General features: G+C 39.8%; 1 protein-coding gene across 3 annotated transcripts in view; it reads right to left on the bottom strand.

Annotated features, from left to right (window-relative positions):
* Positions 1-2642: 2642 nt before the first annotated feature.
* The window catches only part of PUS10 (pseudouridine synthase 10), a 33812-nt gene continuing 21199 nt past the window's right edge, over positions 2643-15255 (bottom strand). For all 3 annotated transcript variants that reach the window (XM_076335154.1, XM_076335155.1, XM_076335156.1), the window contains exons 9-18: positions 14197-14261; positions 13054-13139; positions 10022-10147; positions 8215-8271; positions 7223-7299; positions 7075-7130; positions 6823-6940; positions 5497-5639; positions 4744-4843; positions 2643-3045 (exon numbers count right to left, since the gene is read on the bottom strand). In XM_076335154.1, the coding sequence (XP_076191269.1) occupies positions 3007-3045; positions 4744-4843; positions 5497-5639; positions 6823-6940; positions 7075-7130; positions 7223-7299; positions 8215-8271; positions 10022-10147; positions 13054-13139; positions 14197-14261 (867 nt within the window). In that variant the 3' untranslated portion in view covers positions 2643-3006. The remainder of the gene's footprint in view (positions 3046-4743; positions 4844-5496; positions 5640-6822; positions 6941-7074; positions 7131-7222; positions 7300-8214; positions 8272-10021; positions 10148-13053; positions 13140-14196; positions 14262-15255) is intronic.

The raw sequence follows: 15255 nt of genomic DNA, 5'->3' as shown, positions 1-15255 counted from the left end.
TACTCAGCTTCTGCAACCTTCTCAGACTCATGACATCCCTCACCGCAGGACAGCCAGAGAACTGGGAGAAGGTAGGTTATGGGTCGCTTACCCTGGGGCTTTCGAGAGTATTTTCTGCTCGCAAGTACTCTTGGCCACTACAAAACCTAGAGCGACGTGTGCAGTAAGGGTTCATCTGCGCTCAGCAGTTTTTTTTGTGGCAGAGCAGTCGACTTTTTAGTCAGAGGGACTGAAGTCGACTTTTTAGGACAGACGTCTTTCACGTTCAGCTAGAGCTGTGCTACTGGTACAGCTTTCTCCAGGTTCAGCTAAGCTGATGCAAAAAAAAAAAAATGGGGGGGTGTGGGGTGACCAATTGTTGGGAGAAATACAACGGCTTTACGTTGAGTCCTTCCAGTGCAAAGAAGGATGGTGCTAAGGAGCACCGGACCACATTTTTTAGTATTTTTCACACAATGCGCTAGAAAATATCTACCTTTTTCACACGTCTCATGAACAAGATTAGATCTTATTTTCACAAAACCGTCCTATTTGAGTACTCACAAGGAGGCATTTTACTTTTAAAAATAAGATGAAGGCCAAAGTACAACATTAATATTATTGCTGCAATACTCATTACAGATAAAGATAGTTCAAAGCGTTTACCTTGTATTAGAAACTGCAGACTTTAAACAAAGTTCAAAAAACAGATTATATCGCTCATTTTCATATTTTCACATGATCACTGAACAGTAACTAAAGAGCTGTAGAGATGTTTGCATCATCAGCGCTTTTTTCTTCCCCCTCATTTGGATATTTCACATTTCTCATAAAAATAAGCAATTTGGGAATTTTTGGTGGACCTCTCTACGTTGAACAGAGAAGAGATTAGACTCAGCACATTTAGTGTAATCTTTATAGCCTTGTTTATCTGCACTTTGATTTTTAACATGATCTCCACTGTCACCATGATAACGTACAACATATTGCAGAAAGAGCTGCGGATGGGAGCACCTCGAGTATCCTTGCACTACGACAGGAGCCGGAGCCCTTTCTGCTTCTGCCTTGTTAGCTCTATTTCCCCCTTGGAACAGCTCTTCTCATGTCTGTCGTGTCCATAGTGCAGTCTTGTTTACATTTTTTTTTTTCCCCTGTAGTTTATGGAATTTATAAATTGTATTTTAGCTCACTTTGAGTTTCAAGAAATCACATAGATACGAGACTGAAATTCTCTTCTGTTTGTTTTCTGAATTTGGTTTCCTAAGTTTTCCATCATTCATGACACTTCCTTTCTGGGTACAGATTATTATCTGAGACAACTATTCCTGGAATCTGTTGCTCATCACAGCTTTAAGATTAAAACCAAAAAAAATACTGCTGTCTGAATCATGTATTTTGTGTTAGAAAAACAGGAGCTTCTGAACTACTGCCATACTTATGTTACAGTTGACTAGGAAAACAAATGACGAGAGACAAGTTTTGACAGCTCATCACAGGCAGAGTGTATAATATTTAGACTAATTTTTCAAGATCAGTTTTTAGGACCTCCTTGGAAAAACGTATTTATTAATGCCTTTTTGAGCCTTCAGCTAAAGTTACCGTGCGGCTGTTCTATTATGAGGTCTTGGCACCACTGAATTGAAGGTAAGACATCGCAGTAATCCTCCCTGTCCCCAAACAGTGGTTTGTCTTGGCAAATATTACCCTCGTTATTTCTGAAGTGGTAATTAATGAAGAGCCCTTAAATTCCAACCCTTAATTTCTTGTCGATAGTTTAACTCTCTTCTGTACTTCAGCTGAGCAGAAGCATCTTCCTAATGGATTAACATGATAGAGGCATAAAAGTGGCTTCTCCTAAAGACGTAGGTGGTGAGACCTGGCTAATAAACAAAAATAATCCTGCAGCGCAGCCCCTGCTTTGTGTGAAACATTTAAAATAACACAAGCAAAGAAAAAAAAAAAACCCTCAGGTCTTCCCTATTCCAGGCAAGTTCCTAGGCAATGTTCAGCTCTTCCAGGCATCCATCCAAGGTTGGATACTAGAAAAAAATATGTACTATGCTACAAACCAAAGCTTTTTAATCTCTGACTTGTTCTTTCAATACCAACATTCTTCAGTACATCTCGTATTTGCCTGTACTTTGGGGTTCTTGGTATTCCTATTTTTCTTTAGATTTCCATCGTGTACCACTGCCAGGAGTTCCCAATCTTTTTATATACAGTGACTCAACTGGGGAAATCCTATGCCTGAAGAGGACTGTAATCAGGCCAGAGAGCTGCTGAGGCCTCGAGTGCCTCAACTGCTGTTTCTAGGAAGCATTGCTGATGTTTTTAAATGAGAAAAGCTTGGTTTCAAGTGCAAAGTTTTCCTCTGAAAACTGTTTTTCCCTTTGAAAAGTGCTTTGTCTGGGAGACAAATTTACCCATCTCTAAAACTGACGCTGCCCAAAAAGCAGTCAGCAGAGAGCAGAGTGCTGCCTCGTTCCAAGCACTAGCCTACTGGTTTCAGAGACTCCCTGAATTTTGGGAAATACTCCTGCATGAACAGTGCTCAGAAAAAGTTAGGACTGGGTTTCAGGTAACTCAGTGCTACCTGCATCCAGACAAGAAAGCTGCAGCATCCAATATAAAAAGAGTTAAAAAAAAAACCATCTGGCTTGAGGGAGGGTTATTTAAAATGTTTTAATTAAAAACTACTGCACATTTGATGTACTTGCTCAGTACACCATTTGCACGTTACACCATTTATCTTTTTCTCAATTGTTTTTTAAAAAGACTCATTATCAATACACTAGCTTACCAAAATCTTTTTATGCGCAGAAGAAATTAAAATAAGGCTAGAGATTGAATGAACACTACCTGTTTCAGAGTGTTTAAAGTCGATTCAAAGTAACAGTATCCTTTGGCAGATCAACATGATCCAAACGTTCAACAGAAATACTTTGCAACCAAGCTGTAATACTGTACAGCGTTCAGTAACCAGCTGCTGACAGAGTTGCTGCTTCTTCCTCGTCCCAACTTGAAAAGTTAATTATCCAATGTTGGAGGCCAGTCAACATCAACAGACTAGAAGAGCAGGGAAGGGGGGGGGGGAAAAAAAGCAAAATCAGCAGACTTTATATATGCAAAATATCAAGAGACTTGCTGTCAGAACTCTATGCTTGTCAGCTACAGGCTAATAGTGTAAAGAAACAGAGTAAAGGACGCCAAAATAAGAGACAGGGGACAAGGCAAGCAGGAGACAGTGGCATGAAACAGCCACCTTCTAGTGATGCCATGTGTGCCTGCCGAGAGCTCTCTGGGAGCTGGGTTTCCTTCATAAAGCAGAGTCACAACTCCTTGTACTACTGCTTCCCAGCGTCGTTTTGACGTTGGGCTACATTTGCGAGTGTCCAGGACTGTTAATTAGAAACGTGAACCACCTCCATCTTCTACCCATCCTATAGATGGGCCGTTACGATGTGAAAACAAACAACTTGTTGATTGATGCCACAGAAATACTCAGGTATTGGGCAGCGCAGGCAAGGTTCAAGCAGAAAACCATCACCTGTCCCCAAACCTGCCTCCTGAGCAAGGAAAACTAGACTAAAAGAATAAGCTGTCAAGCATTATGCGCAAGAATTATCTAGGCAACATCATTAACAGTCATCCTGACTGTTAGTCAAAAGGGACAAAACATGCCTGACACTTTATTAGAAGCAAATGTTGTAATTACAGCTTGGATTATGTCTTTCTTCCCTGGCCTCCCTGAGGCCACATCTCCAATTCCCTTTGGGCATAAACTTGTTGCTCACCCACTTCCAAAAGCAGAACACCCTACGCTACCGTAGTATCACCATTTGCAATCGCAACACGGCATGTTAAACGCAGTCTTGGCTTCAAGACTGCCTGCATTAATCATACCTACTCCTTGCCTAATCTACAACTTCATCAAAGGATTAGGCTCTTAGGCTGAGCTAAAATGCATCGTTAGCAACATGACTAATTATTTTCTAGTCCCTAGACTTCTTTCACAGTTATGCCCAATAACTGTAGTGACATCTATCCATACGAGAGCGATGCTCATCAGCCCGAGCCCCAAGTCAGGCGTTCCTGTTTTCAGAAGTAACAGAAGTGCCCTCTGCAAGCTCTCTTTCTGTATTATCCCACCAAAGACAGGCAAAAAACTGCAAGTCTCTTTGGCAAAATGTTAACACGGGCAGCTTTCCAGAAATACATGAGAACGAGCATGTTGATGACTGGCTACTTGAAATGAAAACCCACATTTTAAATAAACCTTGCCAAACCACTAGGTTAAATATTAAATCCGTATCTCTACGTACATTCTTTTAACCAAAACAAATTTTGTTTTTTCATCTGACTCCAGCAAGTGAACAGATATAATTTCTTGCTGTGTTTGAACCAGCACTGGAACAGGAAGCCAAAATCTCTCCTTTTTCACCCGACCCGGTTTTGAAAAGCAATGATGTGGTACGTGTAGCCTTGCTTGATGTGGTACATGTAGCCTTGCTAAGCTCTGTTCCACTGGGTGCTAATAATAAGTGTCATCAATTCACGGTATGTCCTCCCATCCCTCCCCGGCATGAATTCAGCAAAGGAAGCCTGTCACATGTGGCGGCGTGGTACAAACCACTATTGTTGCATTAACATCAATTTTTCTATTAACTGTGGTAAGGAACGTTGATTCGATTAGAGCAATTCCACCATCTCACAAATGCAACTACGTTACTGATTTCCAGGAAAGATAAATGGCAAACAACTTACTTCTACATCCAGCTCCAGAATGTCGGCGGTTCTATTCAGTAGGGAGCCAATATTGGGCTTTGTTCTTCCAAAGTCTCCATGCACAAATTCTTTAATGTAGCTAGGAATACTGGCTAAGGAAAGGTGTATTTCACCACAAAGAAATCAAAAGGGGGAAAAAAAAAAAAAAAAAAAAGAGTATGGTGAAAAATGCTCAAAGCAAAAATAGCGTCTTTTTCCAATTTGCAGCGAACGTCCTGTTAAGCCCATACCCATCTTTAAAAGACATCCTAATTCTTGGCTTCTGACTCTAATGCCAAAAACTGCACTATCGACCTGTATTTTCTGTTTTATTCCAAAGCGAGCGGTGACTTTATGACAAGACTGTTAACTTGTAAGTAGCAGCAATCTACAGTATGCATTGCGGTGCATTAAATATTGCGGGAAAGCTTATTTTCTAAGGTGAAAAGTTTTCAGTTAAATCAGAAAAAGCTTAAGCATATCTTTAACCAGTACATTTTTATAGCTATCATATACTTTAAAACTATCAGACTGGTCATCACAAAAATACATACACACGGGCAGCATTTTTGAATGAAAGCCTGAATGTGAAATTCTGACACGAAAGCAAACATTATGCAGCAACATATGACTGCTGAAGAGCGGGGATTTAGAAACACCGCAGCGATAAAAGCAGGAAATTTCCCATTACCCGAATTACTCTAACCAGCAAGCTGTTTCGTAAATGCGTTGTGTAACGGCATCTAAGGATACGTTCCTGCTTGAGTCTTCAGATGCAGGCGAAAATGATGCTCGTCTATGTACTCAGATTGCATGGTGTGAATGATCCGACATCTTACAGCTAAAGGCCGCCTGTGAAGAACCCGGAGAGGTGTCTTCTGGTCAAGTTTTAATTCCTGTTACAAGAGGTAACAAAATAAATGAGGAAGGAAATGTGCAACATACTGCACAGATTGTAAGAGTCATATGTATTGTTAACCAATCACATCTTTTTTATATTGTATTATGGTAGTTGAGTAATCTTCTTGAGGCAAGACTAATTTTTTCCATGTTTATCAAAGGAAAAAAGGACAGCCATCTCGGAGGCTAAATGAGAAGGCCTCATATGAACACAAACTAATGGAATCACAAATACAGAGGAATAACCTTGAAATCTCCATAGTCCTTTGCTGGAATGACTCCAGGATTTAGAAGCTCACTGAGAGCCTCAGGACAATAAAAAAAAAAAACAAAAACCCCAAAAAATCCCACCCACAAAATGCTTTGTCTAAACTACAGCCAACCCCCTAGAAATAAAAGCGAGGAAAAAAACCCGAAATGAGATTAGATCTCGTAACAGTCTTTTTAAAAGTTCACTCCCCACCCCCTTTCCCAAATGAGATGCAGCAGTTTGAAAGGCAACTTTTCAGGAAGTGAGTGGGCATGCTAAAAAAGCTTCACCACAGTTGTCTCCCTGAACTGTAATGGCTCACGCTTTGAGAATGATTTCATGGCCAAGCCCCATAGGAAGTGGTACAACACAACAAAAACGGAACACACTTCTCCATCAGCAGTACCCCTCTGACCAACACTTGGGAGAAAGTTCTCATTAAGACAGCGTGGCTTGTTACGTTGAGCACTTTGTAAGGCCTCTGCATTATTTTCCATAGACATTTCAAACTCCTAATTGCTGCAGCGTGGAAGAATGGCTTTAGAGCTTGCAGGACAAAAGACCACCTCTGCTCCTTCCACTTACGCAAAACACTACCTAAGGTAAAGAAAGGGGTGTGGGTGCCAGATTTCCTCCTCTCCCATTCACTACTTCTTATTCTTTGTCTACTGGAAGGTCAACATTATACAACAGTTTGTTGTCTTGGCTCACAGCCAGCCAGCTATAACGCTAGCCTGACAATGGTGAAGTAAGGAAGGATGAGAAGGGGGAAGGGAGGTATGAAAGTCCCTATAGCAAGAGAAACCCTGATGAAAAAAACCCACCAAACACAGAGAGAGAGAGATATGTCCGTGGGTCCACGTAGATAAACTCTCCCCTAAGACACCAGGACAGGTACTATCTAAATTAGCAAAAAGAGCAGCAGATACCTTGATATCATCTAGAAATGCAATATCTTCCTTCTGTATTGCTTTGTCTGTCCATATTAAGGCACTATAGGTCTTTGTCTTTTCCTCTTCACCCTCCTTCATACGACCAATTGCCTCTCTAAACAAAGGAAATTAATTACTCATATAACATAAATAACATAAGCATAATTATACAACGCTGTGAGCAAGAACGCTTGCAAAACTCCCAAAGCATCACTTTGAAATCCCTTGCCAGTGATGATAAATACTGACCTGGTGACAAGCTGTAAATCTCGAACCTGTATTTTGTCTGAAGAGTTATTAATTGTCTGTGATATTTAAAAAAGAATCAGTTAGCAAAACTGCTCAGTTAGAGAAGAAACACATGCTTTACGAGTTCCATGAGGTGCAAATGATTTACCTGCTGAAGTCCCTTCATTTCCTCAGCAGTAAAACGTATTCTACGAGGATTCACAAGCTCAATTGCAAAGGGCCTTCCTGGCAACATGCACAGTCATAAAACATAAAAACATGTTGTTCTAAATTAACGTTTGAATTTATGCAGTAAGGTTGGAAGGTGTGAAGATTGTCTGCTGTTATGCAAACAGGGATAGGACTTGTGGGTTTAGGGATGTAGCATCAGATGGAAGGAAAGAAACAAGGGACTTTTTTTGGCTACTAAACCCCAGTATCAGCAATAAGTGCAAATTACGACTTCCCAGAAGACATCTTGTACAAGTCTGTGCTAATTAAAAAATAAAATAAGAAAAAAAAGCTAATTAGCTTATTTTCTGTCACCTACAGCAATGCCCAGGTGCAAGATGATGTTAAATCCCGCTCCCTCAGCTAAACATCTGTTGCAATAGCTGCACTTTTTGTGCTCAGGGCCAGAGATGATCCCCAGTATAAGCAATGCCAAGAACTAGGCTACAAATCAGACAGCAACTGGAACACGTGATTGCTAATTTTTATTTTTTCTTTCCCCTTCTCCTTTGGCTATAGTAGCTTCAGCATATTGGAAAGCAACTGACCTTTATAAAGGACCCAAGTTCAAACAGAAAATAAGGCTTCCCCGCTCCCCAGTGACAGTGAGGCAAAGCAGAAGGACCCAACGGAAAACAAGATAGGAACCAGTCTGACATAAATGGCTTAAAAATAGGAAGTGAGTAAAATAAAATACTCCTGACAAGCTATGCACTTCCATGCATCCGTGCAGCCAAGGACACTGAAAAAGGGCTGCTCCTTCAGTTGGTTTTATGAAACCGTTCGGTCTTTGGGAATAAATACATAGATATCACTAAAATGTTTCCGAGATAAAATTTCAAAGCATGCCTAATCACACACTTATGCACTCAGCTTCAGTTAATCATTTTGCTGGTTTCTGTGTTTCACAAGGGATGTTCCAAGCCTTACCATTGCCTAGCGTTCTTACATCCACATCTTCTCTTCCAGAGGAAGAAAAATTAAAGCCTATAACAGATTTGAACAAGGGAGGTGAGATTTTATTTTACATTTTTAATACTCTCTACAGCTTTTAAAAAGTGAAATATTTTCTTTCTAAACTTATTTGTGTTTGCAGATATACTTTGAAGAGCTATCTTTATAAAATGAAAACTGCACTGTATTTGAAAAAATCTGGGATAGTTATTGTTTATTGCATCAGGTTCACAAGTTCCTCGAAGAGCACTCCTAGTTCCTTGGCCTGAACGTGACCGCGACAACCCTGAAAATGTCCGGAAAAAAGCAGTACCATCCTAAATGAATTCCACTTACTAATTAATTTTGTTCATTTCTTACCCAGCTAATTCAAGTCTGTGAATAAAATCAAACTGAGCTGTCTTCCTCCAAACCACAGCTTTTTATCCTAAATACACCCAATGGTTTCCAAAGATTTCAGAGAAATTTCTGCTAGTCACACACACCTGGACAAAAGAGGAAGAAAACTCAAGTCCAAACTGAAAAGTAACCTCTGTGTATTTGTTTTTCTCATCTTTCAAGCTACAGAAATGTACTGTTGGGTATTTAGTTCCCTTCATCATCCCCGTTCCACCTTTAAGCTTTGCCTGAAGGAGGAATAGGGGACCAAACCCTGCACTAGAGGTAACTTTGCAGCGCTATTCCAAAGCGTCTCTGAAAAACTGATGGTTTCAAAACTTTTTCCTCCATAGGGAACATACAGCACGCATAAAGATCTCCTCCGTTTTTATTATCTCTCATTTCTCTGGTCATATTATGGCAACTACATAACCATCTGCCACGGTCATGAAGGCGTATTTTGGTCATACTACCAGAATTTTCTTGGTTGGGAATGCTCCAGACCCTTAATCATCTTCACAGCCCTTTGCTGGACTCGTTCTGGTATGTCCACGTCTTTCTCGTACTGGGGAGCCCAGAACTGGACCCAGTCCTCCAGATGTGTCTCCCCAGTGCTGCGTAAAGGGGAAGGATCACCTCCCTTGACCTGCTGGCAATGGTCTTTCTATTAGTTTATGTCTCTTCTCAACATTACTGCACCTGCATTTCTGGTAGTCAGTTGTGGTAATTCTGCAAGCTGAAATCAGGTGTTACACAGCACCTAAAGACATGGTTTGAGGATTTTCCTAGTGTTCAGACTAACGTATCCACTGGGAGGAGGGAGGAGAGGAGGGGAAAGTAGCTGTTTTTTCCAAACTAATATTTAATGCGATTTTTCGTTGGGCCTTCTATGTCTCTAATTCCACATCCAGTAGATGACAAATGATGGGCGGTGATTACTTCATCTGGAAAATCCCTGGATAAGCATTTAGCTTGTGGAACTCTATGCACTGAAGAAAATAAATTAATCAAGGTAAGAAACATGAAGGGGTCGAAGGCTAGGCAGATATTATGGAACACTGATGGCAAAAACCTTCTTGTTACAAGTCATGTTAGAATTACCAATTCTTAAGAAGTATGGCTAGGCAAAAATACTACCACATAAAACCGTAATATTTGCATCATCAGATCAACTGAGGAGGTATTTTAGAAGGATAAAAGACGCTGCATAAAACAAAGCAGTCATCTAATTACTCACAGATCACAGCTAAAAAAAGTTTACAAGCTTGGACTTAGAAGGATAAGAGAGGGATAAAGAAACATGTTTTCTTCCCTCATACTCTTATATTATGTTAGTAGCTACTAAGGAAAAATATTCTAGTAATGATGAAAAATATATATGGTAAAAGATCTCCTAGATACTTACTGTCTGCTTTGAATTCTGCCATTAGATGCTCTGAAATCAGCTCTTCCACTGAAGATTCCAGCTTCCGTTCCCCATCAATAATCCAGGGAGTCTGAGGTAAATTCCTTGAATATTTGTTGTATCTTCCTGTAAAAAACAACTATGTTAGCTGTAATCATTCTAAAGCAATGGACAAAAGCTCCAGTATTGCACAGCACAATACATTTAACTTTCATCGGAGCCTTGTGAAAATAAATTTACAGGCTTAAACTTGTTTTATGGCAAGAGCATTACAGCAACAGTATGAAATGCATGCTGCTGCACCTATGAGAGTTTCAGTATCCGAGATGGCTAGCTTAAAGGTAGACTTAGAGAGCCAGTTGCTGCAGTCATACCTTCAGGTATAACCACAGAAACAAAACTGTATATAGCCTGACACAGCTGGGAATGAAAACCCAGAGGTTCAAGTGCCTGGTTTGAGACAACTTGATTCCAAATGGAAAAATTATTTTTTTGAACCAGACCACGGTCTTTAACCAGCCTCCCATATACCAAACTAATGCTATACATATATGCCTGTCCACCAATGTACGTATGTCCCAAGTGAAGAAGTTCCCACACTCCCCTGTACCAAGTAGTTCAGGTTTCAATCCAAGTTCTGCCATTGTCTGAACGTTTAACAAAAGAAACCCGAACTAAAATGCTTTGGCTCATTACAAGGAAAGCCATGCGAGCAAAATGTCTCAGGAATAAACTAGCACAAATTTCAAGAACCTTGGAAAGCTGCCATGTAAAGAGATTGCCATCCTCTGACTGATTCCAGTCATAGTCTCGTGTTATGTCACACTAGCATGCCATCTCCCGTGACACGACTGCTATAAACAAAGAACAAGTCTGACATGGATGACCAAGATGAGCTTTCTTATTGACAGGTTTTATAAGAAGTGAAAATAGGCACAAACCAAGGAACTCATTCATAAAGAACGACGAGTAACCCCCTGCACAAACAAGTTTCAATCTGAAACCTTGCATGTAGAAAATAAAAAAGGAGTTCAAAGTAGCTACGCGTATTATACTCTGCCTCTGTCATCTCAATTTTTTTGGTTTTCAGTATCATATTTTCCTATTTCTAACAATGTTTCCTGCTTGCATTCTGATCTGCAGAAAAACCCACACAAACAAACGGGGAAACTGACTAATACCGCTTCACTGGGGCAAGTAATGAAAGTACCGTGACTAATCAGTCAGAAGTCAGCTTCACGCTGCTAAATTCTCTTTCCATAAAATGGAAAGAGGAAAATGATTTTTTTTTTTCCTTTTCTCTTCTCTCAACTCCCCATTCTAATATTTTTAGCTTTTGCTCTGAACAACAGTGGGTTAAAAAAAACAGAAGGTGTTTCTCGGTTTGACAGCTTCTCCTGAAGCTTTAAAAAAAAGCTGGGGGGGGGGGGGGGGGGAGGGAGCGTTCAGTGAACACCAAAGGTAAGGTCAAGAGGGCAATACCAACTCTGAAACTGTGCTTACAAATTAAGATCCCGTCTCATTTAAACTGCTGTAATAACAAAATAACTGCACTGTACTCAATAAATTATTCAAAAATTAAAGACAACATCCTGCCTGGGTTTTTTTTTTGGTTTTGTTTGGAACAAGCTATAAATTGCAAAACCAGTATTAAATCACATGCAGAAAGCTAACCCTCTGTCTCCTTCTCCATACAGGTGAATTCTGATAAGACCACCCAACAAAGGAACCTAAAATAAAACAGTGTGTTTGGAAAAGGCTAAAAAACATTGGATATCTTGGATTCATGAAAGTGTACATCTAACTGTCTAATCAGTAATTCAAAATAAGAAACAGGTATGTATAGAACACTGACTAGCTGCCACGAGAACATTCACTTTTGCATTTTTACTTTTCATTCTATGTTTTCCTTTAGTCAGGATTTGTACCACCCTTTTAAACACAGTATGTTGGACTAAAATTGTAGGGTTTTTAAAAATAATCTGTTTGCATATATTTAAATAAGTGGTTGTTTATACACAGGACTAGGGGAAGGGGAGATACTCTTGCAGGCAAGCGATAGAAAAGTTGAATCATCTCAACTCAGGGACACCGGGTGTTGTTGCATTACCTGTCTCACCCAATTATTTCGGACACTATCTCTGGGTTTGGAGGAGGGAACTAGAAAGAGCTAAGCTTTCTAAAATTTAACCTTTATTAATCCCACTAAGATTGGCAGTTTTGGACGGAATAATATGCAGATAAATCCAGATGGTGAAAACCTCTGAATCCAAATCAAAATCCAAGCAAGGGAACAGCACTGCTGGGAGCTTATTTAGTGCAGAACTGCCTTTCCCAAACCTTGTGCTTACTATGAGTGGACATATTACAACTGCAGGATTTGCAGGGATAAAGGTTTTCTGAAGGAGAGAGCAAGCTTTGACAACAGGGCAAAATTCTTTGTTTCTTAAACCGCTTCTGGACAAGCCCCCTTAATGAGCAGGGGCACAAAGACAGTTGTTTTAAATCTTCACATCATCCTGTGCTGTCTCTACAAGAGAGGGAACTCTTCCATCTCTCAAAGCAAAAGAAAAACAATGGCAAGGAAAAGCAGGATCTTCCCAAATATCCAGAAGGGAGGTGTGTGCACAACTGGCAGCAGCAGAAGTGACATGCTCCCCTCCTGCAGCTCCTAACGTGGGAACCCGACCTTGGCCCTGACACAGCTGTCTCCAGCTCCCACTCCTCTTCAACCATCTCCACCACACAGCCTCCAAGTTTAAATTCACAACGTAAGAACAGGCAAATAGTTCTGATTTTAGCGTGTTGATCTGTAATTTCTAACTTTTCACAAAATCATGTCTTCAGCAAAGGCAAGTATAATTTCTTCCCCTGTCAAACAAAGTCCACTCTTAGATAGAGCCAGATTTGTTTCTTTGCTCCTTATACTTAATTACAGGAATCAACAAATAGCAAGAATCTTCTGGGTCTCGTGGCAGTGTTATAAAGTTATGTTTAAGGCAACACAGCAGAAAATAAATGGATCACTTTACCAGCCACAAAAACTGCACCATTATTGCACTGAATTTCCAGAGCAACACAGAGGTTCTTTGGTGAACTTGGGGGACATGGAAAATGCCTGTATAAAAAAAGATTAAAAAAGACTAGTAATACCAGAACATGACGGAGCATCATCATAGCAATAATGGCACGAAAGATGATGACTTCAGTTACACAAAACACAGCTACAGTATAAACTCAGTATTCACATTAAAATCTGGAACACCAAGAAATGGATAAACATTAAGCAAATCAACCACACCGCATTGCAAATACTTTTGTAAATCTGTCATCGAACGTTATCGAAGTAAAACACTCCAAAGTGTGCTAGTAAGATGTACCATGCTATAGCTATAGCAATAATGAAACTAAACACTGCATGAAAAGTATCTTCAGGATCTATTACTAAATCTTTGCTGGGAATCAAAGAAAAGAGCCGCGAAGACTTAGTGCAATTAAGCACAGTGAACTACAGAAAGAGTGTCTATTGATGTCTTCCTGCTGCTCGTGATTTTTACCGTATTACAGCACTTGATGTTTTCTTAAAACTCCACTCCTAACATTTTGGAAATACGGGAAAAAGTCTTTCTTGTAAAGAGAAGTTTGCCTTACAAACTCTAAGGTTCAAAATACAGAAGGAAGTTCCACAATTTCTAAATCTCTTCTGTGGTTTTGGGGATGTACATAAAGATTTTTGAATGTAAATGATTGGCAATACTACAACAAACTGTTTTAACTTCTAACCCTTCTAAATCCCATGCCAGCCCACAGATCTGCAGTGACGTACTGCTGAAAGCACAGAGCAGAACTGCAGCTCTCTGACCCACGATTTCTCCTCCGTGCAGCTCCTGAGATAATCAACCAATGAAGCACTTTTACTAATGGGAAAAAGACCATCATTTGTGTCACGTCCAGTTTTCCATCCTCTGTGGCTTAACTCAAGCATTTTAAGATAACTCCTTAAATAAAAGATCTGGAATGACATTTTATTACCAGAAGAATAGAAAACGCAACACATTTTAACCAGTAAACTAGCAGAATTTGAACAACCACTACTTACCCACCTAATATTTTCCCCTCCATCCTAATTCTATACAAAAGCACAATACTAAGAACTAGTTTCAGTATATACTTACTTGAGAAAATCCTCTTCTTTTATCTTCTCTAGAGCTTTTATAACTGCCATTCTAGTGAAAACAGACTGCACAGTGAAATAAAAAAAAATTAGTCAAGAACTAAGAGAAGCTAAGAAAGGATATGCCTAAGGAAGAAAAAAAACCCTAAAATATACACACCGTACGCTTCTCACAATATACTTCTTTCACTTGTGTTTTGTGTTTTCTTATACCTAGAAGCAACTCTGTATCAGCCAGAACTCACTGTGATCTCAACCCTAACTTTAATAGGGCAACAGAGAGCAACAGGTAATTTTGCCAAAATCTATTCAAGTAACTTTACTCACAACATGAAAGCAATACAACTAATATAGCTGACAGATTGGAACATAACAGTTATTTAGTTGTAGAACTAAGATTTGCCCCTTTCTTTCTAGAAGACACGTACAAACAGTAGTATATGTTTCCTCACTCTGTTTTTACGCAGAAAAAAATAACAAGCGCCACTGACTTTCAGCAGGTCTAAAATTACTGTCACTCTTCCAGAGAAACCTACTCCAGCTCCTTAGAATATTCAACTGCTAACTCTGCCCTTTGGTTAGCTGAAAGAAATGCTAGGCATATCTTTGGAAACGATCGTATTTCAGATGATATATAAAAGTGTACAAAAGCAAGAACAAAAAAACGTAGTGCTTGGGAGCTCAGGTCCAAATTTGCAAAACAGATTAAAAACGGAATCCTAAATCCACGAACAGAAATCTAAACCAGCTTCCCTGTTTCCAAAAGTTAAGTATACCTAAGCCCCAGCTTTTATCTCGGTGACAGTAGGAAGCTAGTTCTTCTGAAAATAATACTGTTAAGTAGATACCTGTCTACAAAGTTCAAAAGTTCATTCATACTCAGAAGTAAGGGCTCTGAATGGTAGGGCTTGGCAGTTCCCGAACTGTGGAAGGCGAGCAACTTCAGTCTCCTGAGCTGCATCAATTCACAAGGGTGAACTGATAGTAAAAGTAGTAATAATAGTACAACGGTGACAGGAGCCACGACTACCATCCTCTATGCATAGCCAGGTGCTGCTGT

Source organism: Aptenodytes patagonicus, chromosome 3, assembly GCF_965638725.1.
Source record: "Aptenodytes patagonicus chromosome 3, bAptPat1.pri.cur, whole genome shotgun sequence".
NCBI lineage: Eukaryota > Metazoa > Chordata > Aves > Sphenisciformes > Spheniscidae > Aptenodytes > Aptenodytes patagonicus.
This window is presented reverse-complemented; position numbering and strand designations above follow the sequence as displayed.